General features: G+C 42.4%; 1 protein-coding gene across 1 annotated transcript in view; it reads right to left on the minus strand.

The window, feature by feature from the left end:
- Nucleotides 1-3,199: 3,199 nt before the first annotated feature.
- pid1 (phosphotyrosine interaction domain containing 1) overlaps nucleotides 3,200-21,578 on the minus strand; it is a 32,205-nt gene continuing 13,826 nt past the window's right edge. Inside the window, exon 3 of the mRNA XM_083985578.1 lies at nucleotides 3,200-5,702. Coding sequence (XP_083841704.1) covers nucleotides 5,205-5,702 — 498 coding nt within the window. The 3' untranslated portion in view covers nucleotides 3,200-5,204. The remainder of the gene's footprint in view (nucleotides 5,703-21,578) is intronic.

Consider the following 21,578-nt stretch of genomic DNA (forward strand, 5'->3'; position numbering starts at 1 on the left):
AAAATAACAGTAAAACAGTGCACAGTAGGACTTTAAAGACAGAGCCACTTACATTCTTCTGGGATCTGTTTTAGTTTGTTGTTCTTTCAGACCTTTATCCCTTGTTCCTGACAAACCAGCTCCTCCTGGATCACAGTCCAGACATTTCCTGTCCCCCGGGGATTCAGAGTCGCATCTCATCTGTATGTGACTCTAGGTGTATTACAATAGTGATGTGCACTCAATCCTCTGGGATTAGGTTAACAGATGAGATGAGAGAGTCTGGAGCAACCCCCCCCCAACCCCTTCATTCCTGTCCACATTTCATTACGACAGGAATCTTAAATCATATGAAAGCTTCGGGGACCGGTCCAACAGGAGGGGATGAGAGGGGATCTGGACATGATCAGAGGAAATGCTTTGTGTGTCAGAAAAAAAAGAATGTAACTGAGGCTGTCCTCGTCATCATTCATCCTCAGGTCTGGAGGATTCATCACCCCCCAGTACTTCAGATGTTAAGCTAGGTCTCTTTCCATCATGGTAACACTTAATATTTATGAATCTGTAATCATTTCCCAATACTTTCCTCAGAGCTTTCCTGGAAAACACTGTCATTGTTTTTTAACCAATTAGATGATAGGTTGAGATGGACAAAGCATAAAATTCAACATTCAAATTGTTTTAAATCATAAAAAATAATGAATTTCTTGGATTTAAATGGAGCTGCAATTTCAAGGAAATTCTTATTTTCACCACAATAGTGTAATACTACAAAGTCCATTCCAGGAAAACTGTGTGTGAAATTCCTACAAACTGAGGGTCCACAAAAAAACAAAAGAGTTACCCACATTATTTCTCAGTTTTCTTCAGAATATACGTTTGTCAGGCTCAGTCTGTATTAAATATAATACTATTACGTTTTCAGAAGTTCAACATGGTGATGATAGAACACTCATGCCAGAGTAATTTCTCTCTCTCTCTCTCTCTCTCTCTCTCTATCTCTCTCTCTCTCACACACACACACACACACACACACACACACACACACACACACACACACACACACACACACACACACACACACACACACACACACACACACACACACACACACACACAACAATCACCACTAATAGAAAACTCATGTTTGCTCTCTCTGAATGTTTAAAACCCTATTGTTTTCCCACTCTGACCCATGTGGAAGTATTTGCATCTTTTGCAATGGTAAATGTTCTTTATCAGTCAAGCCAGGGGCAGAAAGAATGTGTACAGTTCCTGGTCCATTTCACACATATGTTGCACACATATGTTTACAGTACTCCACCACACTCTCTCCAAGAGGCCCCGGCCCCCTGTTTGGGGAGCAGCAGCAGCAGCCCGAGAGCAAAAGAGAGTAAAGCATAGATAGGGGATAGGAAATACAAGGAGTCTGATCAAAAGCCAGTATTGGCACTAGCTGCTTTCCTCCCCAGCCGGACCTCAAGCGTGTGGGCCCTTGGCGGGTGGATAGACAGGCGGTTCTGGGACTTCGAGGAGGAAGAGCAGCCAGCTGGAGCGGTAACAGAGTGGTATTGTGAGCTGACTGACGCCTCAGTGAAGCAGAGATGCAGGCTGCCCGGGTGGCCTCTTTCTGGGCCCCACAGGGCCCCTCTGTGCTGATGCGCTGCTAGAAGTGGGTCAGACAGACATAAGAGCTCAGTAGAGAGCAATTGGAGAGTGTGCGTTCGGTAGAGATCTAAGACAAAGGGGCATCAGGGAGGCCTGACTAATGATGGCTGACATTAATAGATAAATGTTGCATCTGTTTAATGTAAACAGTTGCTTCAAATATAAACAAATATTAAACTTTCTCTTTCATAAATAGCAGTATTTGTAGAAAAAAATCAGAATGCACAAAGTCAGGCTCTATGTCCTTTTATTTTTTAATCCTACTGTATAGTCAGTCCTATAGCCAGTGATGTAACAGCAAAACAATGTCTTTCCAACCTGCCATACACAAAGCATCGGTAATCACCATGACGATTAGGACTGTTTATGACAGCATGTAAAGGCCTCTTTGAAAAGAAATTTTCAAAGCAGGAGCTGTGGCTCATCTTGCCAGAGGGAGGCAGTGTTCTCATTCAACGCACATTAACATTCTTCACAGCATCCATTTTGCCTCCAATTCTCTGCAGCTCTTAAGCTGCAAAATGATCGCCAGCCATAGAAGCAGAGAGCAGCTAGTTATCTTGTTATTGATGTGGGCACTTTGAAGAGAAAGAGGTTTGCCACATTCTGGCAGACAAGAGGCTGGAGCATAACAACACAATAAAAAAAAAATAAAGAAAAAGATCTGAGGAAGTCAGAGGAATGTGAGGAATGGGAGAGTAAAAACCTCCTTCAGAGGACATACAAAGCTGTGGCTGTGTCACACTTTAACCTGAAACATGCTTGGAAGTGCCATAAAGTTATTTTTATGAGTGTTTCAGGGCATTGTGGCCACACACAGCACAAGAGTGACTGTAGCAGAAATGTTAAACGCCTCCAACCTGCACATATGCACCATGACTGATGTTTCAAATACGTCAACCCAACCTACAATTGGCAGTTATGATCCCATGAAAAACAGAAAATGAATTGCTTTTGAGTCGGCTTGTGGCTTTAAGTCCCATCCAAACATTTCTTAAAGCACACACGACATGACAAAACAGGTTTTATATGGAGAAGACTTTAGGGAAATAGGAAAATTACATTCCAGTATGCAGGATGAGGATGAACTGACTGCGTGGTGGTGGTTACACTTTACATCTGTCCTGGCGCCCTGTCAGAGCATCATCTGGTTACTGATTGTGTTTGCTCTGACACTGAACATGCTTTGTATTTGTCCTCCCACGCACAGTCGCAACAGGGAATCCGCCGAGTTAAAAAAATTCATGCAGAGTTTAAAGAAGAAAAAGTTCTTTCAGTCAGAATCAGTGGGGAGTGAATGACAGGATGAATGACTGAATGGAGGAGGCGACACGAGATGTGGATTTGAGACAAAACAGACCACACCGCCACACACTTGGTGTTGGTAAATACTTTATATGCAATTGTTTCTTTATCTTTGCAAACACTGTATAGAAAACACTTAAGTAACATTTTTCCAACATTTAAAGCGCGTCTGAGCTTTCAGACAGACATGACACAGTAATCTACAACTTTATAAACACCCCCCCGCCCCTCCCATCCTGTTCATACACACCTCTCACCACATACAATCCCTTCCAAACACACATACATACAAACAGACACACACACGCTCACACCACACAGCCAGGCTTTCCACCTATTATTCACAGTAGGCTTTATAACATAACACTGTTTCTGTATCTTATGATGTTCTCAACTTTTTTTTTTATTATTTAAAATAGCTATCAACATGTATGCTGTAATATTTGGAAAGTGATACATTTGTATTTACATAAGCTTATTGAGCGAGTTTCAAATACAATGTGTGTGTGTACATGTATAGTTGTATGTATGTAGGTGCGTATATGTGAGTGTGCGCTGATCAGAGCCGTCTGATCGTTGTTTGAGTCACTGACCCAAAACCGTTTCCACTGACAGCGTCTAGTCTGTTCAATATAGTCCAGTTAGAAAAGAAGAAAGTAACATGGGGGGCTCTGGTGAGTTTTTGCCCCCACAATTATGCCTCGTCGCCCAGTGAGGCAATGCAGGGGCAGCAGAGCGGACTCGCCACCAGCTTGCTCCCTCACAGCCGTCTGTGAGAACACAAGGGGATTATGGGAGGCTGAAGCGACCGCAGATGGTGCGAGTTGCTCACAGTACATCAGAGTCATCGTTTCATTCCGCAGAGGCCGGGAGGTGCCAGTCGTTTTTCTTGGACGGCTGTGTTTTCGGGTCCTACAACCTGAGTGACTGGCACATTCAGACTCCTCATACTCACATTTTCATTTCACACGAGATTAAAGTAAGAAAACGTGGCAAATGTTCTCAGTACCATGAGTGATTTTAAAACGCCTCCTTTTAGCATCAAAAACTGATGCTTTTTTTCGGCACGATGAGAAGTCTTCCCTCCCTCTGATCTTCCTCCTTTACCATTTCTCTTTTACACACAGAGATGCAAGCATTCACGTGTACATTCATATACACAAAATACAGGAGTAAGCAATTACACCTACACACAGAAACACATACATACACACCAACAAACACACGCGCACAGAGACTCACACATGGCCACACATACACACTGGGACCTGGGTGAGAGACCAAACTAATGTGAGAGGAAAGTGAGGCACATAATCTGACAGGCAAAAACCCAGCCTGAATTTTGGTATACTCAAAACAGAAGTCAGATGTGGATGATTAAGGTGTCTGAGAACGACCCAGGCTTTCAGCCTAGAGAGAACTTCTAAAATGTAACATCATTTAGCACCTTTATTCTCCCAGGTGCCTTTAACATACTCAGGATCTTTAAGTACCTATTAAACAGAGACAGAGGTAGAAGCTCTGGCTCCAGCGTCCCCATGAGTAACAGCCATGCCGGCAAAGAATTTCGGGATTGGACTAAGGTACCATAGTGATGATATGAGTAGTGCTTAAAGGCTGAGCTTTTCTTTCACATCCTCATTTGCTATTATCAAGGTCAAAGGCATTGTAACAAAGATCCACATGATTAAACATTTAAAGAATTTATGTGCTCCAACAGTCTCATAAACTCTGAGCTGGGATCCAGAATAGGTCACAGGCCTATTTCTGCTGGGTCCCTACATGGCAAGAGTAGCGAAAGGTTTTCATGAGCTGGGGTCAGAAGAACAAGGACTAAACTTTGTTGTATCCTAGATGAAAAAGCTTAAGTACCACAAACAGTGTTTCCGCTGGGTGCAGGAGGGACAGTGGTTGAGAATGGAAATGTTGAGTCAATCTCTTGAGGGCGTTTATAGAGGTGCTTAAAAAGGCCCCTGTGGGTCTTTGAGGGCCGTTTTTACTCAAAGTGGCAGCACTTTGCTATCCCTGTATGTAAGTGTAGGTCTTTTCCATCTACCTTCCCTTTACAGTATTTAGAAGCTACTTCATTATCCTGGGTGTGTTGGTTCACGGGGTCACTTAATTTAGTTCCAGATTGATAACAGAAAAGAGAGATTGTAGGGGAGAATGAGAGAAAGCAGGTAATCTGTCCATCCTTCCAGCCACCCCTCGCTTTGTCAGGATGGGGATCAGGAGTTTAGGCGAGTGTCAGTTCAACCGTCATCTGGGGTCGAGTCTTCGGGGGTGGATGAGTCCTCAGCAAAGTCGTCTGATGAGCCGCTCTTGTGGATGCGGCCGTCGCTGCGCATGCTGTGGAAAGTTTTGCGGAAAGCCTCCATCATCGAGTGTGCCAGCTTCTTGGCTTCCAGCTTGCTCTCGCACTCCACTGCGTGGCAGTCCATCTGGAAGGTCAGGTCATCATTGATCTCCCTGTAGATCCAGGCGAATACGTTGGGTCTGACGCTATGGTCGGCTGTGCAGTAGGCGATCCGCGCCACCTGGTAGGTGTCCATGGTTAGTGAGGCCTCGCCGTGCTCGTCCAGGTGGTGAAGGCGCACCTGAAAGGGCCGAATCTCCAGCAGGGAGTTGCCCACAGAGCAGCCCTGCTGCTGAGCCAGGGCTCGACGATCCACCAGACCTATCACGGCCGACTCTGTGCAGCCAGACAGGAACTGGGTCCCAGAGATAGTCACCTTACCAAGGTAGGCCACCTGCAAGAAAGGAGATGCACATAGTTACTACTGGGTTCATCTTTTCCATGGCGTAATGACTACAAAAAATGTAAACAGTTTTAAAAGATAGGTTTCAGGAGCGTCGTTTAGCTCAGTTGGTAGAGCAAGTGCCCCATATAGCCGGCCCCATATCGAATCCCGACTTGGGTAGCCCTTTGCTGCGTTTCATTCCCCCTCTCTCTGCCTCCCCGTTTCCTGTCTCTCTCGACTACACGATCAAATAAAGGCAAAAAGGCCAAAAATATACTTTAAAAAAAAGAAAACCTGGTTTTCAGAAGCTGTCAATTAAAAAAAAAAAACACTGGTGCAACCCAAAACACCTTAAAATGTCAAATAAAATCAAGAAATACAGTAATGACACACCTGGACAACAACATGCAGTGAAAAAATGTGAAGAGATAAAACCAGATGAAACGTATTCAACACTCAGCCATGTGATTTTAAATACAGGAAGAGGATACGTTACAGACAAGGAGTAAAACCGAGAAATGATGTCATTAGGACAGACAAGAGGATGGCATACTGCTAGAAACGTTGGATAAAAGTAGAATGATTAATGGGGGTTATCTGAATAACAATGGACATCAAGGTGTTGTATTACCTGACTGAGGGGAAACAAGTCAATTGTAAATAACACTGGGGCAAGATTAGACCCATGGGGAACACCATGATTTAACAGACAAAGGTCAAGAACATTAAGTAATACGTGTGATAGTGATATTTAAGTGTACATTGGGGTCCAAAAGTCAGAGACCACTTTCTCAGTAGGAAAAGCATCCACCCACCAACCTGGGGCTGTTCTACAAAGAGCTCATGTCTAAACCCAAAGGTCCCTGTGAAAAACAAGACTGCATCTATTTCCATGCAAATTACCTCAGGCAGTTTTCAATATTTAAAACATTACTAAATTACATGCTAATGAAAAAATAATGTTTCACTGTGAACTAATAAATTTGATGTATATCTTAAGGCCAGTTATCTTAAAAAGAAGTAGAAAGAAACTGGGGGTGCTTAACTCGCTCTATAGAGAAGGATGTTTTAGGAACCGTCAGTGGTGATGAGAGACTTTTCTAATTCTCTGTGGTAACTGTGCTGACATGCTGAAGACTCTGTATGTGTGTTATTTCCCAAAGAGAAGCTGTGGTTACAACAAGGACCAAAGAATACCATAGTAATGACACGGCATACCAGGAGAGCGATAGACTGAGGAGATGCAGAGGGATAAGGGGCGAGGGAGAGAGCTAAGATGTGAACAAAGCTGGAGTTTTCTGTGGGAATGTGGCCAATTCGAGAGCGTTCCAGGAATAATGGCTGACTTGTGCGCTTTCTCTACATGGTGTTCTTTATGGCTTTATAAAAATACACAGAGGAGGAGCCTGCTACGAGTCAAACACTCAAAGAGTTTTCACTCCTGTCTGTGTTTATACTGGGGCAGGGAAATACGCTACACTCTCAAGAGTTCATTACAGCTGGCTTCCATATTGCATACGTTTGACACAGAGCTGCAGATAACACGAGTCAAACGATAGGTGTGTGGATACTAACGAAGGGATTCGTATCATATAACAGCCTGGAACATTTACAGAAAGATGTGGTTTGCGGTCTTTTCATTTATGTTTTATGATGCTTGTAACAGAATAAAAAAGACAAATGGGCAGATATAAAGCACCACGTTGTGATAAACTGCAGAAGCCTGGGTCCTGTCACATGATCTGACTGTTTCTGACTGATTATGTGCCACCATCAAGTTACCTGCCGTCATTCTCCACTGTGATTTGACTGAATAGGATCTTTCAGAGTGAGCATGTGTCAGCCAGTCGCCAGTCTCTCAGCTAGACAGGTAATTAGTCTCAGACTGGGCAGGTGTAGCAGTTAAATGCAACTTGAATCACTGCAGTGCGGTATGATTATGTTTTCCCTTGTGAAGTTTGTAGAGTATTTGATAAAATGCAGTGTCTTTTTTAGCAAAGTGGAAGTTACTGCTATAACTGTATGTATGATTCCAGTGAATGAATGAAGCTAAATATCAGCTAAACCAATGAGAATTAGAGGGTCAGTCAGTCAATATCAAACTGAAGTGGACTCACAACACTGATGCCCTTGTAAGGAAGAGTCAGATGAAGGCATTCCTGAGACCACAAACATGTTTTGTGAGGTCACAGAAACCTTGACCCTTCACCACTAAAATCTCATCAGCCTGTCCATAAGTCCAAGTGAATGTTTTTTGCACTGAATTTGAAGATATTAACTTCATAAGAATGGAGCAGACACAGCAACCTGAGAAGCATCATGCTTCCAGTGATGACTGACACTGGTGAGGAACTTATAATACACAAAAACATATGTGAAAGGATTTTTTTTTAAAGAAAAAAAGGGAGGAAGTGAAAGTGATGGAGAAATGGAGCAGGAACAGAAATGAAAAAAGAGGAAGGCTAGTGTGTAGCACGCCTGGAATAGACAAGTATTACAGTGTCTGTGTGAAAGGATGTTTCCCATTAAGTTTCCTTTAATAGACAAAAGGCTGATTTGGGAAAAATGAAACACAAGAGCCTGCAAACAAAATGTTTGAAACACATGCAACAAATGTAATACGAGTAGACTCGAGTTTACTCTGACAGAGTACAGAGGTAAAATCAATTCCCAGAATGTTGGAAACTGCTCGAAAAAACTGGAAAACAAAATATTTCATTTGAAAATCAAGTGATTGAACATTTGTAGCTTATTTTCCCAAACCAATGTCAAAACCACAATAAGGGTCTTTTGTAGTAAACCTTATCCACTCATACATAAGCAATAGGATCCTCCCAGTTCGGTGGATCGGTCCCCATTAGTGATTGCAGCGCAACACAACATTGATTTCACCGTTTCATATAAGCAACCATAAGAGATCCAGGCAGGGAAAGCAGCTGCCTACTCGTACATGGTTTTCATTAGCAGTGACCACAGGGTGGGACATGCAGCCCTTACACTGGATCCATCATTCAGCTGACTACCACAGGTCTGCAGGGGCAGCCTGGAGGCTGGGCGGTTTGCTAGTCGACCACACTGACACCCTCTTGAAGCCAAAAGGCGGTCAGTCACTCAGCCAGCCAACAGATCCAAAGACTGAGCCAAGATACATCAACCATCCAGTGTGCTGTTTGTATGTCAAACAGCAATAAAGAGTCATTATGGACTGCTTTTCTCTGATGCTCCTATTTTGATATTGAGTTACTTGTTTAAACTGTGATCGTTTCCACTGATTGCTTGCTTCCTCGCTGAGTGAAGGCTGATGGCTTTGCCAGGTTCAATTCTCTCACAAAAACTGGGAGTAGGCCAGTGTTTTCTCTCAATCCATACGTGTCTGGCTTTACTTTTTCTGTTCTGCTGCTGTGTTACAAAAGTAGGAAGTGATGCTGTCAATGTGTCTGGATAAATTATTTCTCTCCAAGCAGCTTGTACCAGTTATGCATAGATGAATACCAATGAAATAAACTGGTGTAAGTGTCTGTTAAGTTTGAGAGAAAAGTAAGTGTTAAGTGTGTGAGGTGAGTAGGTCACTAGACAGAGCAAACATCAGATTATGTGTCTTTAAAGTCTAAACATGCAGCTGAACAAAAGTGTTACCGTGCTTGAGCAGAAAGATGAGGGTTAGATAGCGATGGGGGAAAAAATACATCTTATAAGGCTGAGTTCATAAAAAATAAATACACCACTAAAACAGTGGATACGCCTGATTTCTTTTTGGTTTTGCAGTGCATGAATCACCTATTTCAACTGTACTGGCATTTTTTCCCCTTCAAGCCCAAGACAACACTGAGCCCATTTACACCTGGTATTAAAATGTGGTCTGTAGATAAATTTAGCATCTCTCGAAGGAAAGTTGAGTGTTTGTACATTTATGTGCACCAAATGTGAATCACAGTGTGGAGTCTATTGGGTTTAAATCCCAATAAACACCAGTGAATGCACAGATTAATTTTTTATGTTGCTGGGCAAGAACTCCTCAACCAACCAAGTGTTTAGGCCTGGGCTGCCAAAGTTAATGCGATAACGAGTTAGCACAAATTTTAACGCCACAATTTTTTTGACGCGCTTACTAGCAATGCAGCTAAATCCCTGCCAGATGGTTCTTTCGACAAGTCCAAAGTTATTTGCATTTACTGTCTGTGTGTTTTTACACAGGCTGTGTTTAGGTCAACCCATTGTAACTTTGGACCAGAGCGTGGTGCGTTTGAGTCAGTGTGAACACAACAGTTGCTCTCGCGTTGTCACTCTGGTGTGGTCTGTTATGTGAACACGGCCGGACCTCGATCTGCTCCAATAAACAGGACGTAGCCTACCACGCGTCTTTCTCCGATCAGTCATCATGGAAACATGATGCTCTGCCAGTGGTGCAGCGTTTGGACCAGAGAGTGAAAACAAACGTGTGTGAACGCGAACCATTTATCATTTTCTCATCTGGTGCGCACCATTGGTCCGCACCAGTATGTGTGAAAACACCCAGTTACCACCAGAGAGTACGTCAAGTCCCAAATACCACATGCTGGCCAAGTACACAGCTGATGCAGAAAGCCCTCCTCCACCTCGCCAAAAGCAGAGCACACTGGATTGTTTGCAACAGAGACACATGGACAACTGCACAGCCAATGCACCTCAGAGGTTATTCTGGAGAATATTCTGGATGGTATTTATCCTTCTTTCAGATTGTTGCAATAATAATTAACACACATTTGCATTAAACAAATGTTTTTCCACTCTCATTGATAAAAGTTGATAAAAGTATAAAACACTAAAATATTCCTCTAGGTATATTTAGAACAGATAAGAAATTAGCAATTCATTTGCAACTAACTTGTTAACTATGGAAATAACGCAATTATTTGCTATCAAATGTTTTAATCGATTGACAGCCAGTGTTACATGATGATGTCACAGTGAAGCTGACCTTTGACCTTTTGGATATCAAACATCAACATCATGATTTTATCTTAGGTATCTTTTGAGCTGCGTAATAATAAGCTTAAGAATTACTGAGTTATAGCCAATTATGTGTTTTCTCAGGTCACAGTGACCTTGACCTTCACCCTGTACCCATCAAAATCTATTCAGTTCAGCTCGAGTTGAGGTGAGAACAAAACAACAACAACAAAAGCTCTAAGTGTTACAGGGATGTCACATTGATGAGGCCAAACATGTATTTTGTCCTGTCACAGTGACTTTCACCTGTGACCTATAACCATCAGAATCATATTAGTTCATTCCAAGTAAATGTTTGTATCATATCTAAAGGAAGTCTCTCACATCATTACTGAGATGTTAGGACTGGAATTGGACGGACAGGCAGAAAACCCGAAAACATAAATGCCACCAGCTGTGGGTGTCACAGATGTTTTGTTTTGTGTCTACATAACCAAACATCATCACAGTCTCAGATGTACAGTACTGTACACGGTCTGAGTCTTGTTTTGGTTTCTGGACAAACATGAAAGAAAATTATGTTTTTGCAGGTCAAAAGTGGCCGGAGATGGACGTGGACGATAAAATTAAAAACACAGATTTTATTGAACACCTGACACCAGATGAATTCCGGCATTAAATATGAGGCCTCAAAGCAACAGCATGTGGTGGTGCACAATATGTGTCAGGAAGCAAACTGCAGAGAAGTTAAGTCGGTGAGTTTTAACAGCAGTGTGTGTGTGTGTGTGTGTGTGTGAGGACAGTTTCCAAAGTTACAACTCACGAGTTATGACTGGAACAATGAAGAGACACACAGACTCAGATGATCGTAAAATTCTGCAGACGGAGAAAGGACTGACTCACCGACAGCAGAAACAAGCTGCGTTCAGGATCTCCAAGCCAGACTACTGTATATAAACTCCTGTGTGAGGACTCTGTTAGTGTTTGCACAGAGCACGAAGCATATCACTCTTGCTCCGTCTTTCTACACATCAAGCATGGGACAAAAATTGATACGTCAACTTATGCATACAGAACAGAAACACATCTGCTGTCCTGTGCTCTGGCAGCCTGCTCACCAGTCGTCTCAGTGCTGGCGAAGTGAGGCAGGCAGCTTAAATCATTCCAGAGATCTACAGTCCTCCCCTTTGTTTCAACTTTCCATGTGTTTCTCCTCCACTCTGGAACTCTGTTGTCTCTTCTTCCCTCCACTCACACTTCTCTTTTTCACCCACTTCTTCCTTGAACTCCCATCTCTCCACTCGCTATCCTCACGTCCCCTCTATTGTTCTGCTCTCCCTTCTGCGGCTAATTGCTAGCAATTCTTTACAGTCAAACTGAAAATATTGATTCCATGTGAAGCAATACAGAGACGGAGACAGAAATAATGATCAGTTACAGGAGAGAAGGCCTTGGGGGCTGCAAAGAAGGAATGCTACAGAGCAAACATTGACAGGAAAACAGACAGACAAACTCACAGGCTGTGGGAAGGAGAAAAAAATCTGGGTTTTGGAAACTAAACTCATGTCAAGTTGAAATTTAAATTATCATTGGATTGCTGCAGCAGATGAGAAACTAGATGTTGAATACCAGCTTATTAGGAGAGAGATGAAAACAATGAAATGGAGTGAGTCTGTGACTGTGACACAGAGGGAGGAGTGTGGTTAAACATTTACATGTGTGGCGAGACATGTGGCCACCATTACTCTTGGTTTATGGAGGTCATTGTCTTTTTCTATTCTTTCTCTCTCCTACATCAAGAGACTGCTTGATGAACTGATAGACCTGCAAGGCAAAGGTCACATGACACGATAGAGACAGCTAGATTTTGTTAGCCCTGCCAGCTTGTCTGCTCACTGCTGCAAAGGGGCAGAAAATAGCTGGTCAATTTCCATAAACTTTCCATGGGACGTTAAGCTGGGGAATTTTGGAAATATTTCAAATTGGAAACTTTCCATGGGAATTACAGGATTTATGGGAATTGACTGGAAATTTGGCACAATTTAAACAAACTCCTATCATATCCAAACGTAAATTTAAACACTAAATTGAATATACTGTATAGTAAGCTTAGCTCAACAACTGGAATGCTCTTCAAAATATTACACAATTAACGTTCTTGTTGTATGATAACATAAATCAGTCTAACAGGAGGCCGAAGAAACAGAACTTAAATGGTCAATAAAATGGTGCTAGCTTCTGTTTGTAAGTAAATGGAAGAGCCTGTTCTATTTTTACACTTTTGTTTATGTACAAATAAAACAAATGATCTAAGGTGTTATTAAGTGGACTTCTATTAACTTCTTTATTTACTGAACGCTCGCAGTAGCTTCATCTTTACTAGCAAATCAGCTTATTAGCCCCAATGGGGCTTGGGATAGGGACATATATGACATCTTGCTGAGAGCTGGATATGAAGACCATTATTATAACAAAGAGAAAGTTGAGATTAACGTATTAAAAGAAATTATTTTTCAACGAAGTAAAGATAGATGGGCATTAGATATCTGGGGTAAACCAAAGCTGCGTACTTACTGTGAAATAAAACAGGTATTTGGCCCAGAAAACTATGTTTTGTATAATTTGTCTAAAAAGAAAAGATCCCTGTGTGCTCAATTGAGAGCTGGTATTCTTGGTCTTCATATCGAGACAGGCAGATATGTTGGCACAGCAGAAGATGATAGAATTTGTAACCTATGTGACATCCGAGAGGTGGAGAATGAAATGCATTTTGTGTTCTACTGTCCTTTCTATGACTCTACAAGACAAAAATTATTTAGTAAAGTAGATCCAAATAATGAATTTGTGTGGTTGGACGATGCTGAGAAGCTAAAACTTCTTTTTTATTTGAATATTTTTGCATTTTCTTTGTTTCTTGAAGAGGCTTGGGCAATGAGACGAAGAGCGATATATTGTTGAGTACTGAAAGTAATCTGAAATTGTTTATTTATGTCACACCTGTGTGGCAAGTAACACCAACAGGAAGGACTGTCTAGTTTTTGTTTTTTTTGTATTTGTTATTGTGTCTTGTAATCCCATATGGGATGGGCCACAGTGGTGGCATGACACGAAAATAAAATATTCATTCATTCATTCATTCATATTAGCCGTAGCACTTGTTAGCTCGGTGATTCAACCTGGTGGTCCGTTGAGAGTCTCCCTCCCCTCTTACATTTGCATTAAACATACGCAGACACACATTAGGTGTGACTGCTACCCCAGCCAAAGCAGTCTAGAACAGGGCCTGTAAATGTAAACACACTGTAAACATTAAAATATTTTCGAAGAATTGCAGTGCAATAACCCGAACGCCTGAAAACCAAGGAATGAAATGAGAACTAGACACACACACACAGAAACGTATTAATGTAAACACATGGGGGGAACAGACAGAAAAAGCTGATAGAAAGTAATGCAAAGAAAAGACAGAAGAAAGAGAGGGATACATAGAGGGAGACAGAAAAAACATCCGCAGCCCAGCAAGTGCGCCAGTGGGAAAAGAGACAGGAACATCCTGGTGCACTCACGCACAACACACACCGTCTGTGTGTCTGCATCGGTCAGACTGAGTCCGTATCTGCGTGTAAGCACACAGGCATGCATGTGTGTATGAGAGGTGTAGAGCCTGGGCAGCTGCTGCCGCTGCTGCTGGGGCCACAGCTGGTGCAGCTATCAGCACAAGAAAGGAGGTATGGGAAAAAGAGGAGGAGGAGGAGGAGGAAGAGAGACTTAGAGGAATCAATGAGGAGATACCTGTCCCTACGGAGAAGCTTTGGGAACACGGAGGAAGAAGAGGAGAGGGGCTGAGATGACAGGAAGAGGGGCTTAGAGCAGAACAAGGACACAGTTGTTAAGGAAAGCACTTTGGTCCTGTTGGATCAAGTGTGGGAACAGACTGATGTGAAGGTACAAACAGTCAGCAACCCTCCTGGAACTGGCTGTTTCAACATTAGGCCTGTGCTTTCCCAGACATTGGACCAAGGACAAACAGGTGCTGCAGACAAAACACACTTTCTCTCAACCCTCTCTCTCTATCCAACTCTCTATCATTTCCAAATGGCATTAGGTGAGATGCCAATGGGAATCGTTTTGTTCATACCTCAAGCTGATTATTTGGAAACATATCAGATTTGTATCTGGCAGCAGTGACTTGATGTTGGCTGCCTGTAATAATCAGCACTTAAAAGAAAGCTCATAACTTCCAAAAAATTAACCTTTCAGAGAATTTAGAAAAGATGGGGACGACAGGAGTACTGGCATAAAGTTAGTATGTCTGCTGATAAGTAAGGAAGAAACTGCAGCGCCAAAAAGTCAGTGAGCAAGTGAGTTTGACAAAATAATCTTAACACAAGGATCACATTTTAGGATAAAAACTTAGCAATTTGATGAAAAAAAAGGTATAAAAAAGGTAGTAAGTGGATCTTGAGTCAAGATTATTTTGTCTGACGATAACATCCATCCATTAGCTATACCACTTATCCATGCAGGGTCGTGGGACGGCTGGAGCCAATCTCAAGAAGGCGGGTTCCCCCTGGACGGCTTTCAGACAATAACACTTTTAGGTAATTTAGAAATATCAACATTATCTTCTTCAGAGCACTTACAAGTTTATGTTTCGCTTGCAAAATGCCTTCCTCAGCACACACTGTATCTGGGTCACAGTTTTTTCTTTTTCCACAATATATTTATCTGGAGGAAAAAGAAAGATTATTGACTTTATATATCACTATATCTGTTTTGGTTTCTGCTATCAGCCAGGCTATAGTCGCCACCATGACACTGGAATAAAGACAGTTACTGAGTCATGTAAAGAAATGATACAGCATGTGTAAAACTGTTGGAGATGAAGGTTATCCTGACATTCTCCTTCAGCAGGCCCCTGCGTGTGGATCTCTCAACATGACTGGAAATCCACAGCTTGGGAAACGCAGCATTCCTGAGGAGGTTGTTAACATTCCTCTAAACTTATTGAATCAGCAGAGTACAGCTGGCTCCGCTTGCCACGGCATGCAAAGATGGATGAGTTTTTTTTTTTTTCTACAAGTGCTGTGTGTATTTGCTTGTTTGTGTTGTGCATTGAGTAGAAGGTGGCGTGTGTGTGTGTGTGTGTGTGTGTGTGTGTGTGTGTGTGTGTGTGTGTGTGTGTGTGTGTGTGTGTGTGTGTGTGTGTGTGTGTGTGTGTGTGTGTGTGTGTGTGTGTGTGTGAAAAACTGAGTCTGAATGTTTCAATGTAAGTCAAGACAGGAGAACCTCAGTGTATATGAAAGAAGCTTTCACATTCACGACCCCTTCAATTCAGCCTATAGGGTAAAATTCTCCATATTCCAATGGCTTTTCACTCAGGCGACACTGGAGCCAGTGACTTTTTCATTTTCTGACCACAAAATATGGTCTCACCCACCCACGAACGCACCCACACAAATCTGCAATGCAAATACAAAAGGGTATCAATGACACTTTTATTTCCTATATGCCTTTAGGCCATGGCGCATTGAAACTTTGTAACTGCTGTACATACGCAAAGAAAGAGATGGTGACTAAACATTTGCTCCGACTCTGCAGTCTTTATCTGAGAGGAGTCAAACAGCCTGGGTCAATCAGTGGATCTGAGAGAGGCCCTGAACTGCAGCCCAGTCTGGCTCCCCCACTGATGAGCAGCAGTGCCAGCAGAGACAACACACCAGAAAACACTCAGACTGTTTCTTACAAAACAAACAGTACAACAAGCATTGCAAAGCTTAAAAAGGGCCCACATTTTAAACTTTTATGGTGTTTTGAGTTTTTTTTTAATCCAAAATAAGATAAATTAATGGATTTAACTGGAAAAAACAAATAAAAAAACATCCAATGTAATTTAAAATCTTTTCCCCCCAAGGCTTCTCCCTGGAGCTGTCAGTGAGCCAATCAGAGGAAAGATGTCTGACATTAAGAGAACCCAAATCCTGCATGGCTGGACGGCTCAGTTTCAGGGCACAGTGCACAGTATTAGAAACTAGACCAGCTTTATAATCAAAAAAGATAAGGAAATCCCATTTTAAACAATATGTGCCTCTGAATTACGATTATTTGGCCCTAATGTCGATCACAGGTTGCAGTGCCTTCTTCAAATATAACTACAGAAACAGAACTGTGCATGTGCTTAAGCTTTCATAACTTCTTAAGAGTCGCTGCAATGCATGTGCAACCTGTGGGTGATGCTGATGCCCATGAATATTCTGCCAACCATAACCAAACAGTAACAGGTAACTTATTAGGCACTTATTAAGGATTATCGTCTGACTAACTGAATGCAGAAAACGCATCAGCTGTGAGGCAACATTACAGATAATATTTAAGCTGGGAAGACACAACCTGGGAATGTACGATGTCACATGTGACAAAAGACAGACACAAAGGCTCCGTCAGACTAAAACAGAGACACAGACATTCATGCATTCAGCGGGGGGCCGGGAGCACCGGGCAGCTCACCCTGGAGGTTGCTAATCATCTAAATGTCATCACTGTGCTTGCTGTTGTCATTCACTGGAGGAGAAGTGACAGCACGTCCAGCACACTGACTGACATCAGCATACCAATTACAGAGGGACAATAAGACCCTCTGCCTGACAATTATGATAGAGACATGGTAGGACCAGCCTGCCCTGGGCCGCCAGTGTGAATGACGTCGGTGTGGGAGAATCACACACCAGCGCTGCTTTGGTTCAACTCAACATGAGGGAAACTGGGCCAAACAGAAGAGAGCAGAACGAGCAGGAAAGTGCTAACGTGAGCTTCCATTGACAATAGGTCCTATTTCACAGCAGGCATTTTGACGTGTCACAGCAGGGAAAGCAGCACACATGTTCCTCACAACATTTATGATGTTCTATATAAGTGTCCCAGTAAGTCATGACAGTGTAATGTTGCACCATCATGCTAAATATCAGGACCCTGAAACTGAAGCAGCTGAACAGAATTCAGCCATTAGTCTAAATCTATTTACGCCTCTGTTTTTCTTCTGCAACATCTGTGGCAAAGACGTTTTGGTCACATTTAAAGATATCTTTAGAACCAGGAAGCTGGAAATACAACATGTTTTGCTTAAAAATGAGATGAAAGATTAATTAGAGATGAATAAATAATTAAAATATTGTCATTGAACCAAATGATTAATTGTTGCATTGATCTGACATCTGCATTTTGGCTGAGGCGTTTCTACTTGACATCTCTGTACACTCTTCACACCATCTTGCTGTACATGCATAGCCTGGAGGTGGCATGCAAAAGTACACTTTTATAAAAACCAGATTGACTGGTCTGGGATTTATGGCCTGATCCCCCCCTGAAAACATGAGTCTGAGGAGACAGGAGCAGAGAGTTTAAGATGAACTGTGTGTGAGTCTGCATGACTGTGTTGGGAACATTTTCTGTTTTTTACTCTTAGAGAGTAGAGAGCAGATTAAATTTAAAACGCAACAAAGTCGTGGCGCCGAGTGGTGCGTTGGGTTGGGTGGGCGGGCGCCCCATGTGCAGAGACTATAGTCCTCGCTGCAGTCGGCCCTGGTTCGAGTCTTGCATCGGGTGGCCCTTTGTTGCATGTCATTCCCACTCTCTCTGCCTTCCCAATTCCTCTCTCTCTCTCTCTACTATGCTATCAAATAAAGGCAAAAGTGCCCAAAAACATACTTTAAAAAAACACACCCAGCAAAGTAATGAGCAAGGAGCCAAGTTGTGCTCTGAGTGGTCTCCAAAGTAATTTCACCATTGTCATGGAGTGTGACTGTGGAGTTGGCAATGGTTGTAAAGTGCATTGAGCACATTTTCTCAATGGAGATGAAGTGGACCCGCTTTGACAGCAGCCGCCCCGGCAGGGCAATGAGAGGTGGCCTTTCATCCTGGCTAGCTGTTAGCTTTCGCAGGGGCGCGGCAGCCCTTCGCCAGCGCTCCTGCCTGCCTGTAAACTGGGAGTACACCTGGGAGAGAGCGGAGCATAACAGGAAGGAGTGAAAAATTCATGGAGAAGGAAACTAAAACAGTCCATGAGGATAGTAAATTGTATCGTATTGGATTGTAGGGTTATAAAAAAAAACCCATCCAAGCAGGAATGAGGGCAAGGAGTGCAAAAATACCATTGTTTCCTCTGTTTTCTCCCACGAAAAGAGAAATCACGTCTCTTCGAGGTCTAAGAGTGGAGACAGAGGTGCCAAAGCAGGTGGGCAGACAGATATGCAGACGGGCAGGTAGTGACTCAGACAAGAAGTTACACAAGCCAATACACAGGCCAACAGATGCAGGCGGCAAGACAGACAGACTTGCAAATAAGGAGGTTGCAGACAGATGAGGGAAATGATTTTTTTTTTTTTATGTGTGCAGCTGGTATTCTGCTGAATAGCTGTAGTGGTATCCATGGCAACGTGCCTTTGGCATTCTCAATGCTGGAAAGAGCAGCGGGTACAGACAGAGGAGCCGGCCAGTGAGAGGACGCTGGGATTCACACTAGACAGAGAGGGATACCAAGTCTGGCTCTGTGCAGCATTCACCCAGGTGATATGTCAATATTTATGTTGCATCATGGCAGCGATTGCAAAGTAGGATGATAGGAGGCTGTTTGTGTCACTGCTATCTTGATTCCCCTATATATAAAAAACACTGCTGCTGAGTTTAGATGAACTTATTGCAGCCACATAATGCAGCTACTGTATGTGCATGACAGGTAATGAAAAACGATTATATCGGGGGGAAATCAAGTGTGACACAACATTACCTCACTGGGTTTCGCATGGAGTAAAAAGTCTTAACAACACAGGGAAATAAAAACTACATTATTAAAGTTCTTGAGGCCATGTGTTTGCAGTTGTTATTACAGAATTTACAAAACCCGCCTTTTTTTAATCCTGGCACAAAAATGTTTGATAATGCTTGCTACATTAAACATACATTAAAGTATCCAATACAATGTCCATTTGAGCTCCCATCTATCGTATAAATTCACATTAGCTTGCTATAAGAACCCATGTCAGGGTAACATGAGCAAAATCGAGTGTTTGTAAGTGTGTGGAACAACCTCTTGAGGTCCAATTACCCCATTTCTCCCAAGGTAACAACACTTGGAGCATCTTCAAGCTTCAGATGCTTTAACTGTTATTCTACTGAGCCTTTAAAAAGGATAAATACAGTTTTAAACCATTACCGAGTTGTGCCAACACCTAACACAAGTAAGTCCATCTCAGTCATTAGTCATTTTCAGCCAACATCTTGAAAGAGGAAGGGTTTCGGCTTTAATGCCAGTCAGGTACTGCACTCTTGCAACATTGATTAGAAAAAGAGGAATTTAGAGTGTTATCTCACTGGTCTGCCTGTGTAGACTCAGAGAAAACATGCTTTCTGCAGCATTTGCAAGAAGTTGAGGCCCTGCTTGATCTTATCATAACTGGCAGCATACAGTAACAGCTGTCTTTAAGAGACATGAAGACAAGCTAGTCTTCACGTCAGCGTAAATAATGCATCAGCTAACAATGTCATATCAAGAATGTTTCTTTATTATTATTATTTTAAACAAAGTGGTCTGTCAGCTCTCATCACCATCCTCTCATCGTCAAGAGCCATACTGTTATTTAAAGAGGAACTATGCAAGATTTTTTACCTTAATGAAAAAACTTCGGAGTAATTGTGATGGTTGAATAAATGACATGTAACTTGTTACAGGGAGAATGGAGGCTCTCTGCCTTCCACCTATCATCTCTTGGCTGGAAACCAACCTTACAAGATCAGCACCGGTGTCCCAGCTCCAGCTCTGCGGGACTGCAACACAAACACGCCCCCTAACCCGTAATCTCTTGTTTATGATAGATAAGACTACACAAATACTGTATACATATCTTAAATTTGTATATGATATATAAAGTTATCCACCGCTAAATAGCTTGCTTTGTCACCGGCTTCATTAAAAACAAATGCACATGGCCGGGAGGAGGGTTAGCAACACAGAGGAAAAGACTTGCGTAGTTCCCCTTTAACATATAATAACCATTTTATTGACAATGAGTCACAGGAAACCCATCGCCATGGCTGCATGACATGCATATCTCTGCCAGTAAAATGCATCTTCCTGACTTTTGGTAAGTTGCTTATGGGGACTCAGTATTTTTTCAATGCACATAAATATATATATACAGTGTATGTCTGTGTGTGTCTGTGTTAGCTCTCCTGTACAGTGATCCAACAAACACAAGTATCAACAACAAGCATGGGGACTGTGTGTTCCATGGGTATGTTCCTTGGCAATAATTTCAAGAGGGAACTACTTTTTCCTCGACACTTTACACCAACTGCCAGATATGAAATGTTTATTTTAGGTGAAGTTGGAACAACCTGGAACTTATTTTCTGATGTGCTTATTAGCGGTGCAGGACGAGTGACCAAGAAAGAACATTTAAATTAAAAGAAAGAAAAAAAAACTAAATCTTTGTTCCCACATGGCCCCGTCAAGTTGTCTCACATGTGCCCACAGTCGTCTCACTTTATTTGTTATGCTTACAATGCTCTGGCACAAGGCAGGCATATGCACAAAGACACACTCAGTTACTTGGTTGAATGTGTTATGTGTAATAACAGAGCGCGGCTGCTATTTTAAATCTGTAGCCCCTGTTTGTTTTCTGTTTCGAGGACAGTGAGAAAGAAGAATAGGCTGCGAGTGCAACGGCACATCAGTTCAAATTCTACATCTGACACTAAGCAGAGCCAGAGAGAGGAGGAAAACAAACAGACCCACGCCAGAGCACACACACATGCACATGTGGCCATACACACAGTTAATATTAATTATTCAAAGATGTGATTCAGACACAAAAACTTCTAAAAGTGTGTCTCCCAGTGTGTGGGGGGTGGGGGAGGAGGGGGGTGCACATGGGAAGGAATTTAACTTCTGCATCCAAAAAC

Source organism: Trachurus trachurus (genome assembly GCF_905171665.1).
Source record: "Trachurus trachurus genome assembly, chromosome: 13".
NCBI classification, from domain to species: domain Eukaryota; kingdom Metazoa; phylum Chordata; class Actinopteri; order Carangiformes; family Carangidae; genus Trachurus; species Trachurus trachurus.